Source organism: Leopardus geoffroyi, chromosome E2 (assembly GCF_018350155.1).
Source record: "Leopardus geoffroyi isolate Oge1 chromosome E2, O.geoffroyi_Oge1_pat1.0, whole genome shotgun sequence".
Lineage (NCBI taxonomy): Eukaryota > Metazoa > Chordata > Mammalia > Carnivora > Felidae > Leopardus > Leopardus geoffroyi.
The window spans coordinates 14406735-14426427 of record NC_059335.1 but is presented as its reverse complement, the minus strand read 5'-3'; the positions used below and the strand labels follow the sequence as shown (position 1 = coordinate 14426427).

Here is a 19693-nt window from a genome sequence, read left to right as displayed (position 1 = left end):
ATAAGCAGTTGGTAAACAGAGTAACAATGTCGGCATAACACAAGCATGTTGGTTAATATGCAATTTTTCTCCGGGAAGTTAATATTTTGAAGCAATCAGTGACAAGCTTTCTCAGAGTTAAAAGGGAAGCCTTGGTGATCAAAGAAGATTTACACACACACACACACACACACACACACACACACACACACACAGCTAAAAATCTGCAGAACTGTCTTCCTTTAGATCCACAGTGACTTGTTTTAGTGGTTTCAAGGATCATAATGCTTGCTACAATGTTATGGTATGTGGTAAAGCTGTGAATGCAGATGAAGAAACCACAATGATATTTTCTCATATTAAAATGACAGGTTGATGAAGGCAACACCTTAAATCAGATTTTTAATTTTGATGCAAATGGTTTCCATTAGAAATTAATATCTACATGTGATATATATATATATATATATATATATATATATACACTTACATATACATACACATACACACACACACACACTCATGCACACACAACGGGATATTACTTGGTGATCAAAAAGAATGAAATCCTGCCATTTGCAACAACATAGGTGGAACTAGAATGTATTATGCTAAGTGATATAAGTCAGTCAGAGAAAGATAAATATCATATGACTTCACTCATATGTGGAATTTAAGAACAACACAGATGAACATAGGGTAAGGGAAGGAAAAATAAGATAAAAAGAGAGAGGGAGGCAAAGCATAAGAGACTTTAAATACAGAGAACTGAGAGGTGTTGGGGGGGATGGGCTAAATGTGTGATGGGCATTAAGGAGGGCACTTATTGGGATGAGCATTGGGTGTTCTATGTAAGTGATGAATCCCTGGGTTCTACTCCTGAAATCATTATTACACTATAAGTTAACTAACTTGGATTTAAATAAAATTTAAAAATTAAAAAATAATAAAGCCAGAAAGTTTTCAAAGAAAGAAAAGGAAAGAAAAGAAAAGGAAATTAATATATCCAGACCAGCATCTCTGAGAAGGAAGCACAAGCCTCATAAGATTGCAAAGAAGGCACTGAAGATGTTGCTAAGCGCAAACCTCGGTGGAATTTTAACTGTGCTAGTATTTCTTTGAGAATCATTATTGGTCTCGTAGCACTCTGATTATGAAGTTGCCAGTGTTTTGAGCAATCTAACCCTAGTTTTGTTTTTTTTTCTTCTTCTTCCCCATAAATTCTTGTTATGTTTAGTGAACTGTTTTGTAGAACTCCAGGGTTTTTCAGGAACGCATATATCACTCATGGCAGAACTGCCTATAACTCAGAATAAGGGGGGACTCTGTCTTCAAACAAACATTCTTGATAGTTCCTATGCTTCCCTGATGGGTAGACAAGAGACCAGGTACCCACTTCTAAGAGTGGAACAACTTCCCAGGAGCAGGGGCGGGGTCTGGAACTTGGGAAGCAGAGCACCTCATGGTTCCTCTTTTATCTCCTCGCTCCAGACTTCCGGGCCACTCGGGAGAAACCACGTGAAAAGGCCCAGAATTTTGCCGTTTACAAGCTTACAGATCTTGAGCAAGTCACTGAACCTCTGCAGGACTCAATATCCTCATTCTTTAAATGGGAAGGCAGTGTTTTGTTTGTTTTTAAATCATGTTTGTTTTTAATTTTAAAACCTACCTTTGAGGCTTGCTTTTGCCATTTACAGTTCTGTGACCTTGGACAAGTGACTTTGCTTTTCAGTGCATCATCTGTAAAATGGGGGCTTTGCGAGAATTTGATGATACCATGCAAAGCGCTTAGCACAAGATGCGCATTAAGCCCCAATAGACTGAAGTTCTTATTACGAGAGGCGGGGAGTTCTGACTGCTGAGGTGGAAGAAACCAGAGCTGGTGGGGAAAGACATGGCTGTGATTTCCCAACGGACAGTGAAAACGTCCTGCCAGCCCCATCTTCCCTGCTGAGGCCTCGCCATCAGCCGAATCCCCTAGGTGGCAGGAGCCACCAACCTTTCTCCAACGTTTGAGGCCGCCTCCCGCGGCGCCTGTCCCGGAACGGACTACATTTCCCGGCGTGCACCTCGGGTCGGGGCCCGAGGGGACGGGCAGCCAAGGGGACCGTGCTCCAGCCGCGTTAGAGGCTGGAGCCAGTAACCACCACTCACGCAGCTCCTCTATTTCGCTTTTCGAAGCCGGTCCGCCACCGTCAACCCCGTCTTGAGCCGCGGACCCGCAGGGTCTGTGAGGAGCGCTTGGCCCCCGCCTCCTTCCCTCCTCCCGGCATCTGGCCCACCGGGTCCCAGGGAGGGTCCGAGGCCAAGCTTATCTCCTCGGGAGGATTCCTTCGGCCTCGTGGGGTCCCCACTGCGGCCCGAGGCTGGCAGCGGGGCTCTGGGAGCTAGGAGAACAGCCTCGAGGCCGCGCAGCCGGAGACTACAACTCCCAGGCGGCACCGCGGCGGCGGCGGCGGCGGCGGCGAGCACGTCACTCAGGCACCGCCGGCGGCCCCGGGAAGCGGCGCGGGCGGGGGCAGGGCTGGGGCCGACCGGGAGGCAGGTGCTGAGGATGGGGGCAGCCCGGCCGCCCCGCGCGTGAGAAGGCCGAGGGGCGCGCCACCCCATCCCGGGGCGGGCGCCCCCGGGGCCCCGCCACCCCCACCCCGCCCGGCGGTCGTGGCCCGGGATGCGGAGCCGGGGGCCGCCGGTGGAGCTGCGCGGGGTGAGAGGCGTGGGGAAGGGGGCTGCCTGCTTCCCTCACCCTCGTCCCCCACCGGCGGGCCCCGGCAGGAATTGGGGAGCCGCGCGGCCAGGCCCTCTTAGCGCCCTGACATTTGGGGGAGACAGGTGAACCCGCCACCCTATCCGCACCCCGCCCCGCCTGGGCAGCTGAATCAGAGGGGACGACCCTGCCCTTTTAAGGAGGCTTTTTCTTGCTCCTGCGGAGGGCCCCCGCCCCCAGCCATGGCCTCCAGGAGCCCCCTAGAACCCGCAGGGACTGCCCCCCATCCTGGCCGCCGGGGCCCGCCCTCTGCATCCCGCGGGCAGCCTGTGTGAAGCGGCCTCCCGCAGCCCCCGGCCCCTCCCCCATGGAGGAGGAGGAGGGGGGGACGGCCAAGGAGTGGGGCACGACCCCCACGGGGCCCGTCTGGACCGCGGTGTTCGACTACGAGGCGGCGGGCGATGAGGAACTGACCCTGCGGAGGGGCGACCGCGTCCAGGTGCTTTCCCAGGACTGTGCGGTGTCGGGCGACGAGGGCTGGTGGACCGGGCAGCTACCCAGCGGCCGTGTGGGCGTTTTCCCCAGCAACTACGTAGCCCCTGGCGCACCCGCCGCGCCCGCGGGCCTCCAGCTGCCCCAGGAGATCCCCTTCCACGAGCTGCAGCTAGAAGAGATCATCGGTGTAGGGGGCTTTGGCAAGGTCTACCGGGCCCTATGGCGCGGCGAGGAGGTGGCTGTCAAGGCCGCCCGGCTGGACCCTGAGCGGGACCCGGCAGTGACAGCAGAGCAGGTGCGCCAGGAGGCCAGGCTCTTCGGAGCCCTGAAGCACCCCAACATCATTGCCCTCAGAGGCGCCTGCCTCAGCCCCCCACACCTCTGCCTGGTGATGGAGTATGCCAGGGGGGGCGCACTGAGCAGGGTGCTGGCGGGCCGCCGGGTGCCCCCTCATGTGCTGGTCAACTGGGCTGTGCAGGTGGCCCGGGGCATGAACTACCTACACAATGATGCCCCTGTGCCCATCATCCACCGGGACCTCAAGTCCATCAACAGTAAGTGGTGTCCTCCCCCCAAAACTTGCTTCCACCGAATCTTAGGAGGTCAAGCCTAGGTGGTGGGAAATGGGGACACCAGAAGATATTGCCTAGGGCAAGAAGGGGCAGCGGTATACCTTCCGGGCCAAGTGAGGGAGGAAAAGGAGGCTTGGAAAGGTTGAAGGACCGCCTGTCTCCCAGGCTAAGAGTCACAGTAGCTTAATAAGTATGTATCCATGAACACTGTGACAGGCCCTGAACTCCTAGCATGGACAGCACAGGGCCTGCCCTCATGGCACTCACTGTCCAGCCATGGTGCCAGGGTCCACTGGGCAGAGACCGAAAGAATCTAGCCTGGAGTCAGAGTTTCTCAACCTTGGCACTATTTACATTTGGGGCTGGATGATTGTAGGAGGCAGTTCTCTTGTGGGTTGTTTAGCAGCATCCGTGGCTTCTAGCTGGTAGATGCCATTAACATTCTCCACCAAAGACCAAAACTTGTCTCCAGACATTGGCAAGTGTCTCCTCAGGGTTGAGAACCACTTCCTGGAGTCCTCTCAGGCCTCTGCCCCAGCCAGAGTGAGGGAGGAGGGAAAGGGATGTGCCTTATGTAAAAGCTTCCAGGCTGCCTGGCTTATCACAGGCTCTCAAAACTTGATTGGTTGGTCGAATGGGGACTGGGGCCAGCAGGAAGAGAAGGCTCCCCAGGACCCACCTCTAGATCAAGGAGCTTCTCATGATGTCAGCACATATTAGTTGAGCACCTATTAACAGGAGCCCAACAGGGACCAAGACCGCAGTGGCCTCACCCATTTCCGGAGCGCCTGTTGTGTGCCACACCCAGTCCTGCATCCTAAGGATATAGCAGGGGAAGAATCCTACCTTCCTGGCTCTCCCAAGCTTCCTCTACCCCATCTCACTCCCTTTCATTTCTGCATGCATCTATTCTTTCATTTTTCATTTGGTGTTTGCTGGGCCAAGTCATGTGCTAAGGAGAGGGATCAACAGTGAATGAGGCCAGCATGTTCCCTGCCCTCCCTGGAAATGTGAGGATTTCCCCTTTGTTCTCACATTTGGACTCCCACATCTCTTCTGATTCCTGTCAGTTCCACACCCTGAAATGTGTTTGAATCCATCCCGCTATTTCTGCAATGTTGCTATGCAAAGCCACGACCACTGCGAGCCCCTAGAACAGAGGGAGTGGTCTTCCTTACCTTCCAGGCCTTACACTTGTACACCAACCGAGCTGCCAAGTGCTCAAGGTGTGCCAAGCCCTGTGGCGGGGCCAGGGAATTGAACAAAGACAGACACAGATGGTTCCTGCCTCCCAGATGCTCAGACTCCTCTGACATGCTGGGCAAATAGAGGCAGGACCACCAGCATGCTCCCCTTGAAGGCTGGGGTGCCTTCCTGGCCTTTCCTCACCCCTCTGATTCACAGCCTGGAGGTGGGGTGTAAGGACATGCCCCCAGGCCTCTAGGTTTTCCTGTAGCCAGTGCCACCTGGATGTGGCATTGTTGGGGCTCCTTAGGCCAGAGCTTCCTGCTCAGTCAATGGGACAAGTCCATGCCCAGGACAGGTCACAGGGCCTCCACAGCACAGCTTCCTCCATTCATCTTTCCCTAGGAGCCCCTCGTCTGGTGTCGCTCGTACATTGGTTCATTCAACCGATAATTCTGAAGCAAAATTAAATATACTAGGCCCTATCTTAAGCGCTGGGATTACAGAAGTGACCCAGGCAAGATCTCCCCACGTAGAAGTTATGGTCTAGTAAACAGAAGTAGATGACTGATATTTAGGTAGGTAGGTAGGTAGGTAGGTAGGTAGGTAGGTAGATAGGTAGATAAAATTTCCAGATAAGATCAGGGGGCTCTGAAGAAAATAAAACAGGCAGAAGGAGCTCTTTGAATCAGATGGTCAGGGAAGGCAATACTGGAGCAGGGACCTGAACAAAGAGAACCCAGCCTTGCAAAGGTCTGGGCAGAGCAAAGGTCCTGAGGTGGAAATGAGCATGCCTTGCTGGAGAAACAGCCAGGAGACCAGAGGGGTTGGAAGAGGAGGAATGAGGGAGGGGTAGAAGATGAGGTCAGAAAGGTAGGCAGGGCCCAGATCATAATGACCTTGGGGGCCATGATGAGGATTTGGGGTTTTGTTTTGTTTTGTTTCGTTTTTAACGTAGTGGAAGCCAACAGAAGATTTTAAGCAAGGGATGATGCAGAAATGAAATATAAGACCATAGTGTGTTCTGTCTGTCACAGGGTCACCCCACCAACAGAAGAGGTGGGGACCCAAGAAGGGAAGCATGGAGTCACATGCTAGAGAGTCGAGGGAGGCTTCTGGGCTTTGATGATAGTAGAATTAGCTCACTGTTGTTATGACAGGAGAAGTCACCAGGAATGGTCAAAGATCTGGGGGGAGAAGTAAAGGCCAACTATGGCCACATCACACACTAATAATAATAGCTAACATTTTTAAAGGACCTACTGGTGCTTCACCTTACTACAACCCTATAAGGTAAATACTATTATCATCCCCACTTAACAGAGAAGAAATCCTAGCGTTAAGAAGAATAAATCATACAAGGTTATGCAGCTGATAAGTGGCAGAGCTGGGATTCATACCCAGGCAGGCCTGTACACTTTGGGGCCTGTTTGATACATGCTGGTTGAATATCATAGCAGTTAAGAGATTGGGCTCTAATGACAGATGTAGGTCAGGTCTTTGCCCCACAGTTTTCTAGCTATACACTCTTGGCCAAGGGACTTTATCTCCTTGAGCCTCAGTTTGCCAGTCGATAAAATGGGTTGCTTTCTAGATAATCCATGTAAAGGCCTAGCACAGTGCCTGCCATATCATAGGCCACTGATAAACACCAGCCATGATTATAATTGTTGTTAGTAAAAGCCCTAGACAGCAAGTTGGAACCATTCAATATGCTTGGGGGATATAGCCGTCAGACTTTGTCACAGTAATGCTGCGTAGCAAACCACCCCCAAAACTCAGGGTCTTAAAACTTGATGTCATTTATTGCTGCTCACACACATGTGGGCCTGCTGGCGCGTGAGCTGACTTAGGCGGGCCTCAGCAGGGAAGACTTTACTCCAAGTACCTCCCATCTACCTTGGACCAGCAGGCTGGCCGAGGCATGGTCTCGTGGTGATGGCAGGCAGATAGGTGAGGCCTCTTAAGGCCTAGGCTTGGAAATGGCATTCTGTCACTTCTGCCTTGTTCCGTTGACCAAAACAAGTCCTAGGGCCAACCCAAGGTAAAGGAGGAGGAAATAGACTCTTCCCCTTCCGTGGAAAGGAGTGCAGAGTCAGGTGGTGAAGAAGGTGATGCAGAAAGGGGTAGATCTGGGGCCCTGAATGCAGTCTGCCACAGGGGGTGACAAAGACAAAGGAGAACCATGTTCATCCCTTCTGCTCAGAGTCTCGTTCCCACCTCACTGGTGGCCAGGAATTCAAGGCCTGAACAAAGGAGAACCAAGGCTTTGGGCTTTGGCTACCCACCTTTCACGGAGCTCCCCAGAGCCCAGGTTAGAATTAGGAGGGAAGTAGACCCAGAGGAAGCTCCTCCTCCTTCATGGGAGCTTGGGCAGGGATCCGACTGGCATGGAAGCGTCCATGATATTCCAGACCGGGAAAGGACCTGCTGCAGAGGGGGGTAACTCATGGTTACTCATGGTTAGAGGGAGAGAACAAGTAGGAGATTTCAGCTGAGGCAGGAGGGCAGGACACTCAGGTCTGCAGCCCAGAAGGTTGGGGTGACCCATCTTTCTTCCTGCCCCACAGTTCTTATTCTGGAGGCCATCGAGAACCACAACCTCGCAGACACGGTGCTCAAGATCACGGACTTCGGCCTCGCCCGCGAGTGGCACAAGACCACCAAGATGAGCGCTGCAGGGACTTATGCCTGGATGGCTCCGGAGGTTATCCGTCTCTCCCTCTTCTCCAAAAGCAGTGATGTCTGGAGGTGCTGATGGTGGGGCTGGGGAATCCCGGAAATGGGGGAGCGGAGGAGGGCGTTTCAGAGTGGGAGGGACAGTCTCCTGCGGAAGCTAGGATCCAGGCCTGACAGAGAGGCTCCCTGGCAAGGTCAGACCATCAAAGCACCAAAGCAGGTGTCTGCTTGCTGAAGTGGCAGCTGAGATGACTTGGATTCGAGTGGAAAATTACGAAGATATAGAAATAGGATGTCAACACCAAGGGCCCCTCAGACACCATCCAGTACACCACCCCACTTGTCAATAGGAAATTGAGGCCTTTGGAGGCATCCTTTCATCCTTCCTTCCTTCCTTCCTTCCTTCCTTCCTTCCAGCCAGCCATCCATCCATCCATCCATCTATCCATCCATTCATCCAGCTATCCATCCATCCATCCATCCATCCATCCATCAGCACTGGGTGCTAGGGATACCGCAGTAAAAAAAATCTAGACACATTTCCTGCCCAGAGGAATAGTAAATAAATAAACAAATACACAAGAAGCTGGGGGGGAGGGGAGCTGGTTTTAAGTTAAAAAGTTGTAAAATGATTTTCCAAAGGTAAAGAGTTAATCCACCAGAACAAAGCATGAGATAGTATTAAGAGCCAGGAGGTAAATCGAAAGCGCTCTGAGGGCTGGAGGATGATGTTAGGGAAGGCTTTTCTGAGAAATGACACTTGAGCTGAGTTTTGGATGATGATAAGAAGGAGCCACCCATGCAAAGTTTGGGGGAAGAAGCTTCCCAGGCAGAGGGGACAGTGCCCACAAAGGCGGTACTGACGTGAGAATGAGCTTGGTCTATTCCAGACACAGCCGTGAGGCCAGGTGACTGGAGCAGAGGAGGCAAGGAGGAAGGTGGTAGAAAATGACATAGGAGAGAGAGCGGGGGACCCTGCAGATGAGGGACCGGACGCCAGGCTTTATTCTAAGTGCAGCAGAAAGCCATTGGGAGCATTTATGAATGGCACAATCTGGTTTAGCATTGCAAGGCTCCCTCAGCTGTAGGATGCAGAATGGATTGTGGGGGACAGGAGTGGGGGCAGGAGGCCAGCGAGGAGGCTGTTGCCATCACCAGTGAGACTTTATGGCGACAGCAGATACTCTTCAGCCTGGGGCCTTCTACTGGGAGGGAGCCAAACCCAGGTCAGTCCCCAGCTAAGGCTCCAGATGGACCAAGTAGCAAAGTCATGGCTTCTGGGCAGACAAATCAGACAGGAAGTCTCCACGAGAGCAGTGCAGCTCTTTGGGGAAGGTTCTAACTGGCTTTCCATTAGGCATTCATTTGTGGTACCAAACTGCACAGAGCCATATCTCCGTGGCAAGGAGCAGAAAATCCCCAAATAAAAACAAGCCTGAAGTTTCTGCTCTCCTGTAAAGCCCAGGACTGATGTGGTGCTCCCAGTGACAGGAATTCAGGGTCCTATGTCAGGGTTCCTCAACAGGGGTGTCACTGACATAGAGCAAGGTAATTCTTTCTTGTGTGGTACTGCCCTGTATTTTTTTTTTTTTAATTTTTTTTTTCAACGTTTATTTATTTTGGGGACAGAGAGAGACAGAGCATGAACGGGGGAGGGGCAGAGAGAGAGGGAGACACAGAATCGGAAACAAGCTCCAGGCTCTGAGCCATCAGCCCAGAGCCCGACGTGGGGCTCGAACTCACGGACCGTGAGATCTTGACCTGGCTGAAGTCGGACGCTTAACCGACTGCGCCACCCAGGCGCCCCTGCCCTGTATTTTTTAGGATGTGGTTCCCAGCCACCAAACATCATAGCGCTCCCTGGTCCTTGTGACAATCAAAACAGCCTCACAGGTTTCCAGCAACACAGGTGAGGTGGAGGGTTCACACCACCCCCAGTTGAAAGCCATTATTATTCTTCCACCTTGTGTGGTCTCCATTCCAAAGCTCACTTCATCATCCAAAACGGCTGCTTGAGCTCCGGCTTTTATGTCCACATCACAGCAAGCAGGCAGGAAAAGAGGAAAGGACACCAATTCTCCTTAATGACTCTAAACTTCTAAACTTCGGGACTCCGAGGACTCTCTTTAACTTCCTGGAAGTTAGTTGCATATTACACGTCCTCCTGCACCCCACTGGCCAGAACCATCGCCATATGGGCATGCTTAGCTGCAAAGGAGGATGGGAAATGATTTCAGGCAGCAGATGCCCAGCTCACATTCACCAGTGATGGCACTGAGAATGACAGGGAGGCCGTCAGCCGTAGGAGGGCAGAGGTGGTGTCCATCTTGGTCCAGTGCCCAGAATAGTGTCTGGCACACAGCAGACATTTATATGTCAAATGCATGTGTGGATGTGGGGGAGCTCGGGGACTCACTGCATGCTGGACACCGCACAAAATGGTGTTCAGTTTACCGGAGAAGGTGGACCGGCAGGTGACCGTAGCACAGCGGTGCGTGCTCCAGTGTTGTGTATCCATCAAGGACACCATCATGGGCATCAAGCAGGCCTGAGCCCAAGTGTGGACTGAGACCAGTCCGCTTACTAGCTGTGTGGCATTTAGGCAGACAGTTTAACCTCTCTGTGCCTGCACCTGTCCCCCGGCCAAAACGGGGGTCATACCAATACCTTCTGCCTTACAGGGCTGTTGTGAGGATTACTGAGAGCGCCTAGCACAGTGCTGGCCTGGAGTAAGTGCTTTATAAATGTTAAATAGTGTTAACTTGTTTTTAGAGGTAAGTGCTGAGGGTTCTGTGGGAACATAGAGGAGGGGGTCTCTCATCTAGCTTTGGAGGCTGTGGAATCAAGGAAGCCTCCCTGGGAGAGGGGACACCTGAGTTTTGACTGAAAGAACAGTTACACAGGGAAGGATGTTCTTGATGAAGGAGACAGCATGTGCAAAGCCAGAGGTTAGGAAGAACAGGGCTTAGGGCTTGTTCAACTTGTTCAGCGAAGCTGGGGTTGGTACGGGGGCAAGAGGGCTTAGAGGCAAAGCTGCAGGGGACGTCAAAGGTCAGGGCTAAGAAAAGTGGCTTTGTCCAGGGGGTACAGGTGAGACACTGAAAGTTTTCAGACAGGGGCGAGGGAAGAGAGGCAGAGCAAAGGCAAGACATCAGACAGCCAACCCCACCACATCTATTTGAGATCAGGCCAGCGGAGGTCAGTCATGTTCTCGTGGCCTCATCAACCAGCGCCGGATGTGGGGGTGAGGGAGGCCCACCACGGGACCGGAGGCAGGGATGGGGTGTAGGTGAGCATGGGGGTGGGCTGCGGCATCACCCTCCCTCTTCCCCACCTGCAGCTTCGGGGTGCTGCTCTGGGAGCTGCTGACGGGTGAGGTCCCCTACCGTGAAATCGACGCCTTGGCCGTGGCATATGGCGTGGCTATGAACAAGCTGACGCTGCCCATCCCCTCCACGTGCCCCGAGCCCTTTGCCCGCCTACTGGAGGGTGAGCCAGGGCCCTGTGGAGATAGGCTCAGCTTGGGTGGCAGGGGCCCTCGGGCCAGACCTCACCCCTTCACATCCATCCATACTGGTGGGCCCAGGAGTGAGGGAGAAGGGGCTGCAACCATTGGACCACAAACTGTCTCCCCTACAGTTGGCTCTGTGTCCCCCAAACTGTTGTTCCAGCCAGGCCCACAGCCCTTGAGGGCACCTGTTAGCATTTGCTGGCCCTGGGATTCTTCCCTGATCCTTGATTCTGCCACAAGTGAGGAAGCAGAAGCCAGGTTTCACTGTAATGTTGCCAGGAATTTGGCTTTGAATTCCTTCCCTCAGTTCCATGGAAGTTGTTTGTCCACAGTCCCCTGAAGTCCTGTCTTCCACAAAGCAGGGTGTTGCCCTAGAGCATGGCCACTGACCTCTCCACCCCCACTGCTGTCCCCCCCACCCCCACCCCAGAATGCTGGGACCCAGACCCCCATGGGCGGCCAGATTTCGGCAGTATCTTAAAGCAGCTTGAAGTCATCGAGCAGTCAGCCCTATTCCAGATGCCACTGGAGTCCTTCCACTCGCTGCAGGAAGACTGGAAGCTGGAAATTCAGCACATGTTTGATGACCTCCGGACCAAAGAGAAGGTGAAAGCAGGGGGCACAGTGGGAGGGATGGAGCAAGACCCCTGCATTTCTGATGCCTTTGGTGGGGCAGAGTCCCTTCCCCTGAGCCCCAGTCTTTGGGTCCATGCAGGGCTAAAGGGGCCTTTTTTGCATATTAAGAAAGGGGCCTGTTGGCAGATTAATAAGAAAAAGGCACCCTGCACTGATGCTCTTACAAGTGATACTGCCTGATGTCTGGGATTGGTTTAAATTTTTTTTTAATTTTTTAAGTTTATTTATTTGAGGCAAAGAGAGCACGCAGGGGAGGGGCAGAGAGAGAGGGAAAGAGAGCATATCCCAAGCAGGTTCCACACTGTCAGGCTCTGCACTGTCTGCACAGAGCCTGACACAGGGCCTGAACCCACGAACTGTGAGATCATGACCTAAGCCAAAATCAAGGGTCAGATGCTTAACTGACTGAGCCACCCAGGCACCCCTAAATTTTTTTTAATGTTTTATTTATTTTTGACAGAGTACAAGCAAGGGAGGGACAGAGAGAGAGGGAGACACAGAATCTGAAGCAAGCTCTGTCTGCACAGAGCCAGATGCCGGGCTCTAACTTGTGAACTGTGAGATCATGACCTGAGCCGAACTCAGACACTTAACTGACTGAGCCACCCAGGCACCCCTGAGATTGGTTTTAAAACACAACAGCAAAAATGGGAGGGAGGGAGAGAGGGAGGAGACAAGGAAGAAGATACGTGAAAAAAGGTTTGCTAAGTAAAAAGAGTTGTTTAGGTGGAATGATGAGAATTGGGGGCACTATTCTGTCTCTGCTTTTGTGGATGTTTGAAGTTTTCCAAATTGAAGAGTCAAAAACTTAAAGGTGAAAACTAAGCCCTTTCTTTGGGCTAATACAGCCTGGAGCACCGGCACCCAGCTTGGCTGATGAAGAGTGAGTTGGATTGTGCCCCCAATTTGCCCCTTAGCAGGACGTCCTTGTGCTGTGCCCCAGGCAGACCCAGTAGCCCCCAGGTCCATCCCCAAGGGGCTGACAGGTGAGCCCCTCGCCCCATCTTCTCTCCAGGAACTCCGGAGCCGTGAGGAGGAGCTGCTGCGGGCGGCCCAGGAGCAGCGCTTCCAGGAGGAGCAGCTGCGGCGGCGGGAGCAGGAGCTGGCCGAGCGCGAGATGGACATCGTGGAGCGTGAGCTGCACCTGCTCATGTGCCAGCTGAGCCAGGAGAAGCCCAGGGTCCGCAAACGCAAGGGCAACTTCAAGCGCAGCCGCCTGCTCAAGCTGCGGGAAGGCGGCAGCCACATCAGCCTGCCCTCCGGTACCGCCCACACGCCTTACGCAGCCCCCAGGGGCTGCTGGGAGCATTCCTAACACGGGGTTTACCTCCTCCTCCTATTTTTTTGAAAACTTTTCTATTGCTGAATGTATCACGCATGTGGAAAGGGGCCAGAAACCCGTCTAGCTTACTAAGTTAATATAATCACCCCCACCCAAGCAGAGAGAAGCCACAGCCCCGCCACGCGCTCCCTCCCGGCACAAACCCCCGGCTGCCCGCCAAGAATAACCTTTCTTTTCACTTTTAGGGCATTCACGTCCTTACTTTTTAAAAATTGTTATTGTTTTGTCTTCTATTTTTTTTTTTTTTTTTAATCTTTTAATCAGCTTTTTTCCCCTTGCATCGTTTATTCTGCAGCACTTCCCACAGTCTGGAGGCTGCTGCTTGCGTCTCCCCAGTATGACTTACCTTGTCCTCTGTCCCCTAAATTTCCTATTAACTAGTATTAAGTTAAACTATGTGAAACTGCTGATGTCCGGCCCTTTTTGACCAAAACCAAAACAAGTTTCGTGTGGATCGACCCAATAGGTTTGTCTCAAGGCATGATCAGTTTCAAGTTCGTGTTGGGTCTCTTCCCCACCCCCACCCCCACCCCCCCAAAGATTGCTTCTTAGGTAACATGACCCCGCTCACCCATCATAAGACACATGATGTCTGCTCAACCCTCTCTTTGTAATGTTATAAGCCATCATGCAGTGACCAGCACAGCACTGGCCAACAGATATCTAATGCAAGCCACATGGCTAATTTTAAATCTAGTAGCCACCTTAAAAAAAAAAAAAAACAAATGGAAAAGGGAAAAAATGGAAAAGAAACAGGTGAAATTGACTTTAACAATATATTTTATTTAGCCTGATATATCCAAAATGCTACAGTGTCACATGTATCAATACAAGAAAAATTGTTAGAGATTTTAACCTCTTTTTTTCACACCCAATCTATGAAATCCAGGGTATATGGAATGGTTACAGTGCACCTTGGTCCAGACGCTTAATTTTCCTCAAAAATACTTGACCGTATTTGGGTTTCGTGAAATTTATAGTTGAAAAAAAGTTGATTCACATCCCCAAGATTTGCATCAAACATGCTTAAATGTTTTCAATAACCGAACTGAGGATCCATTTTTAAGTTTAAATTTAGATTAATTGCGACTACACAGATAGGTTCAAACTCTCCAGCGGCTCAGATGCAGTGGCCACACTGCAAGTGCTCAGTGACCACTTGTGGCTAATAGCTGCCACGCTGGACACTTAGGCCTAGATCCGTAGTCAATCCTTAGTTAATTAAGGACCCCATTAGGATCCCTCCTCCCCAATTGAAGCGTGCGCCCGAGGTCTCTGGAGGGCTCATCACGGTTACATGGCTGTGCTTCACCCCAGAGCTGCCGATTCAGAGGGCCTGAGGGTGAGTGCTGCCCCTGAGGTTTGCAGTTGACGTGGATGCCGCCGCTCTGGAGACCCATAGTTTGCGAACCCCCGTTTAAGGAATGAAAACAGTGGCGTTCCTTTCTGGCATTCCTTCTATCCCACAAAGGGAACTTCTCCAGTTACCCACGGAGCATCTTGCTCAGGAGTCTCTTTCTTTCCACAGGCTTCGAGCATAAGATCACAGTCCAAGCCTCTCCAACCCTGGACAAGCGGAAAGGATCCGATGGGGCCAGCCCCCCTGCAAGCCCCAGCATCATCCCCCGGCTGAGGGCCATTCGCCGTGAGTATCTCCCAAGGCCCTGACCAGTCAGTAGTCCACAACGTTCTGTGAACATTTACTGGGCACCGAGCTGGAGGAACAACAGGGACAAGACAGGCGGGGTCCCCTCCCTCATTCTCATCGGGTCAACAGACACTAAAGTACATATACTATAGTGATAAGCTCTACAAAGGAAAGCAGGGAAGGAAAATAAAAGAGGAGAGGTGCTGTTTTACATCAGGAAGGCCTGTGTGGGGAGCTGGGGTTTGAGCAGGGACCCGGGTGGTAAGAAGGAGCGAGGAGGGTCAAGATCCGAAAGAAGCATGTCCCTGCAGGAGGGAACAGCAAGGGCCAAAGCCAGGGGTGGGAATAAGCAAGGCATGTGTATGGTCCTGGGAGGCCAGCTCGATTGGATTGGAGTGAATGGCAGGGAGAGGAGTGGGTTTGTGGTCAAGGTTGCAGGGGGCCAGATCTTGCTGGGCCTAGAGAACTGGGCTCGCTAAGGAACCTGAACTGGATTTTATTCTAAATGTGGTAGGGGCCGTGAGCTGGGCAGTAATGTGATAAAACGCACCTTGTCCCTCCGGCTGCTGTGAAGGGTGTGGATTGTGGGAGGCTGGAGCGATAGGGGAAGATGGGAGACAAGGGGAGCGGACCGGACTGGGGCTGTGGGCGGGAGACGGGGCTACGCGGCAGAGGCACAGCCAGCCCGGTTTGCTGATGGGCAGGATACAAGGCTGATCCACTCAAATCTGTTCTGCCCCATCGGTCACCCCTGGCTTTGCCCCACATATCACCCCCTTCACACCTCTGTCAGGACCCCTGCTTGTACCAGGCCCCAGAGGTCATTCTCATGGGGACACCAACAAAGACAATGACCATATGGTGACAGTACTAATGTCAGGGTACTTTCAAAGTGTGGAAATGAGAGCAGTAGACTCTCCAGGGAACAAACTCCTCCAGAGCTGGAGGCTTGAAGGGAAAACTGGCAACGAGGCTGGGAAAAGGACTGAAAGGAACAGAGTTCCAGGTGAAGGGAACAGCCTGTGCAAAGGCATGGAGGTGTAGAAACACCCACCTGGGAAATGATAGACATGGGGTCCCAACCAAGGCACTCATTGCCCTCTGCCTGCATACCCAGACTCCATTTCCTCTCTCTCCTCCTTTTCTCCCTCCCTCCACACCAGCCCCACAGGCCTCCTGGCTGCTCTAAACACTCTAGGTATGGCCAGCCACAGGGCCTTGGCATAAGCTATTCCCTCTGCCTGAAATGCTTTTCTCCCTTGTATCCACTTGACTCACCCCCTCACCTCCTTCGCATCTTTGCTCAGATTCTTCCTTGTCATACATGACTTTTCCTACCTCTCAGACTCCTTTCCTGAGAAAGCACTTACCGCCTGTCAACTCACAGCACTTACCGTCTGTCTCCGTCTCCCTCACAGCACTTACCGCCTGTCAACTCCCTACACAAATTACTCACCTAGTATGATTCTTGTTGGTCATCTGTCTTCACCCCTAAAATGTAAACTCCCAAGAGCAGGGGGTTTTGTCAGCTTTGCCCACTACTGTCTTCTCAGCACCTCCCATGGGGCTTGGCATATGGCAGGTGCTCAGCAGACATGTGGGAATGAATAGATGGCTGATGGGCTTGGCTGTGAGGAGTGACGGGAGACAAGGCTGAGGGAAGGCAGGGAAGTACATGCAGAGCCTCTACTGCCAGGCTGAGGAGCTAGGACCTTGTCCTGACAGCAGTAGGGAGCTATGGAAGGATCTAGAAAAGGGAAGGGTTGAAGATCCCTTGGACTTCTGGTGGACAGTGGATGTGAGAGTGAGGGGGGGAGCCCAGTGGGGACAGACTGTCCAACACCCAGTAACCAAGTGGCTTTTCTTGGCCCAGTGACTCCCGTGGATGGCGGTGGCAGCAGCGGTGGTGGCAGCGGTGGTGGCAGTGGGACATGGGGCCGCAGCGGGCCCCCAAAGAAGGAAGAGCTGGTTGGAGGCAAGAAGAAGGGCCGGACCTGGGGCCCCAGCTCCACCCTGCAGAAGGAGCGGGCTGGAGGGGAGGAGAGGTATAGGCACTGGGAGCCCACCCCTGGCCCTGCACGTTGCCCCCAGGCCCAGGCAGCCAGAAGGCCTGCATTGCAACCGTCCCTATCTCTGGCGCCCCCTGCAGGCTGAAGGCCCTGGGGGAAGGAAGCAAACAGTGGTCATCCAGTGCCCCCAACCTGGGCAAATCCCCCAAACACACACCGATCGCCCCAGGCTTCGCCAGCCTCAATGAGATGGGTAAGAGGGTGAGGGTGCCTTTAAAATGGAGAGGGAGGGGCATCCGGAGGGAAACAGAACTCAAGACGAAGAGGTGACCATCCCCCCCCCCCCCACCTCCCCCGCACTGGGAGGAGGAATCCGATTTCACTGGACCAGTGGGTAGGAAACATTCCCAAAATGGGGGAAGGGCAGCCCCAGGGTGCAGGGTCATTCCTAGAGGCTTTGGGAGGAGAATGATTTGAGAACCACGTTTAATGGGACTTGGTGGCCTCACTGCCAGAAGGGTCTTTCTGGGTAGCCCCTTGCCCACCAAGTCTCCGGGGGCGGCGGGGGCTGCGGCCAGGCCCAGCCCTGGAGGCGATTGACGGCCCTCTCCCACTTGCAGAGGAGTTCGCGGAGGCGGACGGAGGCAGCAGCGTGCCTCCCTCCCCCTACACCACCCCGTCCTACCTCACGGTGCCGCTGCCGGCCGAGCCCTCCCCGGGGGCGCCCGCGCCCCTCTCCCGGCCCGGGCACGGCGGCCGGCGGCGCTGCGAGCTGGCTCTGCTGGGCTGCGCCACGCTGCTGGGCGCCGTGGGCCTGGGCGCCGACGTGGCCGAGGCGCGCGCGGCCGACGGCGAGGAGCAGAGGCGCTGGCTCGACGGCCTCTTCTTCCCGCGCGCCGGCCGCTTCCCGCGGGGCCTCAGCCCACCCGGGCGCTCGCCCGGTCGCCGCGACGACGCGGCCCCCGGCCCGGGCCTGGCGCCCTCGGCCACCCTGGTGTCGCTGTCGTCCGTGTCCGACTGCAACTCCACGCGTTCGCTGCTGCGCTCCGACAGCGACGAGGCCGCGCCGGCCGCGCCCTCCCCGCCGCCCTCCCCGCCCAGCACCAACCCCCTGGTGGACCTGGAGCTGGAGAGCTTCAAGAAAGACCCCCGCCAGTCTCTCACGCCCACCCACGTCACGGCCGCGCGCGCAGTGAGCCGCGGGCACCGGCGGACGCCGTCTGATGGGGCGCTGGGGCAGCGGGGGGCGCCTGAGCCCGCGGCTCCCCGCCCTGGTGAGTGAGGCGCCCACACCCAGGGCGCAGAAAACCGACCCTTCTCCCCTAACCCCACCAAAGTCCCAGGTCCCAGCCCAGCGGCGACGCTCTAGATGTCAGGGTGGCCTCTTGCTTAGCATGGGGGGAAGGGTCTGTGTCCCCATGGTCCTCACTGCTAGAGGCACCGTGGGCCCCCAGGTGATTGAGACCCAGGAATGCAGGAGAGGTGGCAAACTAATGCCTCCAGGGGCCAGGTGGGTGGCATTAATGGCAACAGTAACAACTATGGGTAACACTCATGTGCTAGACACTGTTCCCTCTACATTTTTTATGTTTATTTTGAGAGAGAGAGAGAGCCTGAGCCGGGGAGGGGCAGAGACAGGGGAGAGAAAATCCCAAGCAGGCTCCGTGCTGTCAGCACAGAGCCCAGTCTGGGGCTCCAACTCACAAACTGTGAGATCATGACCTGAGCCGAAATTAAGAGCCAGGTGCTCAATGGACTGAGCCACCCAGGCATCCCTCTATAATTCGTTAACAAAGACAAAGGTGATTAGGACAGGAGTTAACTGCCTACTACCAGGCACTGTGCTACGTGCTTTGTTGTTCTATTTAACCCTCACCTATGCAGTGAGCTGCTGTCATCACCATTCAGAGATAGCGTCATGCCTCAGGTCTCCGTGTGTGCACACACCCAGTGCCACATGCATAAGAGGCTTCAGACGGATGAGGGCTTTCTGTATCTAGAGGGATGACGAAGAAACAGGCTCTGATAGGTTAAGGAATATGCCCAGAGTTGCACCCAGTTGAGTGAGCAGTTCAGAGTCGTAGGGGCCTAGGTGAAGGTCCCACCCCTCCTGGAAAGTGGGCCCAAGAAGAGCAGCAGATACCTCAAAAGACGTCAGAAACCCCAATTGTCATGTGATGATCCTGGCTTTTAAATGCCATCCTCTGGCCCACCCCGTTGACCTCATCTGATCCTCTCTTACCAGGCCCTCGAGATCCCCTGGACTTCCCCCGCCTGCCCGACCCCCAGACCTTGTTCCCGACCCACCGCCGGCCCCCCGAGTTCCCTGGCCGCCCTACCACCCTGACCTTCGCCCCAAGACCCCGGCCGGCTGCCAGCCGGCCCCGCCTGGACCCCTGGAAACTGGTCTCCTTTGGCTGGACACTCAGCATCTCGCCTCCCAGCAGGCCGGACACCCCAGAGAGCCCTGGACCCCCCGGCATGCAGCCCACGCTGCTTGACATGGACATGGAGGGGCAGAGCCAGGACAGCACAGTGCCCCTGTGCGGGGCCCACGGCTCCCGCTGAGGCCTGCCCCCCACCGCCCGCCTGGGCAGCCATGAATGTAGCGCCCCAGGCCCCGCCCCAGCCTACCACGCCACAAGGCAGGGGAGGCCCTGGGCAGGATACTCTATTTATTGGGGAAGGGGGGAGGGGGTCACTTAATTTATTCCTTTGTACCCCAGAGGGTGGGGCCCTGTGCCCACCCTGCAGTGAGGGGGGAGGGTGGGCAGGGATACTCAGGGACAGGGCACATCATAGGGATTCGGCACAAAATGCAGCATTAAAGGTAACCCCTGCCCCCTACCGCTCTTGGCTGTGTCTTTCCCCAGCCCAGGCCCTGGTCCTGGGGCACCCCACTAGGATCCCCCCCATCCCACACTTCCTCC

The 19693-nt window shown here is 54.3% G+C and overlaps 1 protein-coding gene across 1 annotated transcript; it reads left to right on the top strand.

Moving 5' to 3' along the window:
* The first annotated feature begins 762 nt into the window (after window positions 1–762).
* Window positions 763–19610, top strand: MAP3K10 (mitogen-activated protein kinase kinase kinase 10). The gene is made up of 10 exons (XM_045442325.1): window positions 763–3735; window positions 7509–7689; window positions 10958–11106; window positions 11559–11734; window positions 12780–13026; window positions 14635–14751; window positions 16628–16799; window positions 16904–17016; window positions 17384–18037; window positions 19009–19610. The coding sequence occupies exons 1-10, from the start codon at window positions 3054–3056 to the stop codon at window positions 19329–19331; spliced, it is 2814 nt and encodes a 937-aa protein (XP_045298281.1). The 5' UTR covers window positions 763–3053; the 3' UTR covers window positions 19332–19610.
* Window positions 19611–19693: the final 83 nt, after the last annotated feature.

Bases quoted from the DNA above. Each gene is read 5' to 3' on its own strand.
- MAP3K10 (XM_045442325.1), top strand. From the start codon at position 3,054: ATGGAGGAGGAGGAGGGGGGGACGGCCAAGGAGTGGGGCACGACCCCC. The intron at 11,735-12,779 runs GTGAAAGCAGGG...TCTTCTCTCCAG, and splicing joins ACCTCCGGACCAAAGAGAAG to GAACTCCGGAGCCGTGAGGA. The intron at 18,038-19,008 runs GTGAGTGAGGCG...CTCTCTTACCAG, and splicing joins GCCCGCGGCTCCCCGCCCTG to GCCCTCGAGATCCCCTGGAC.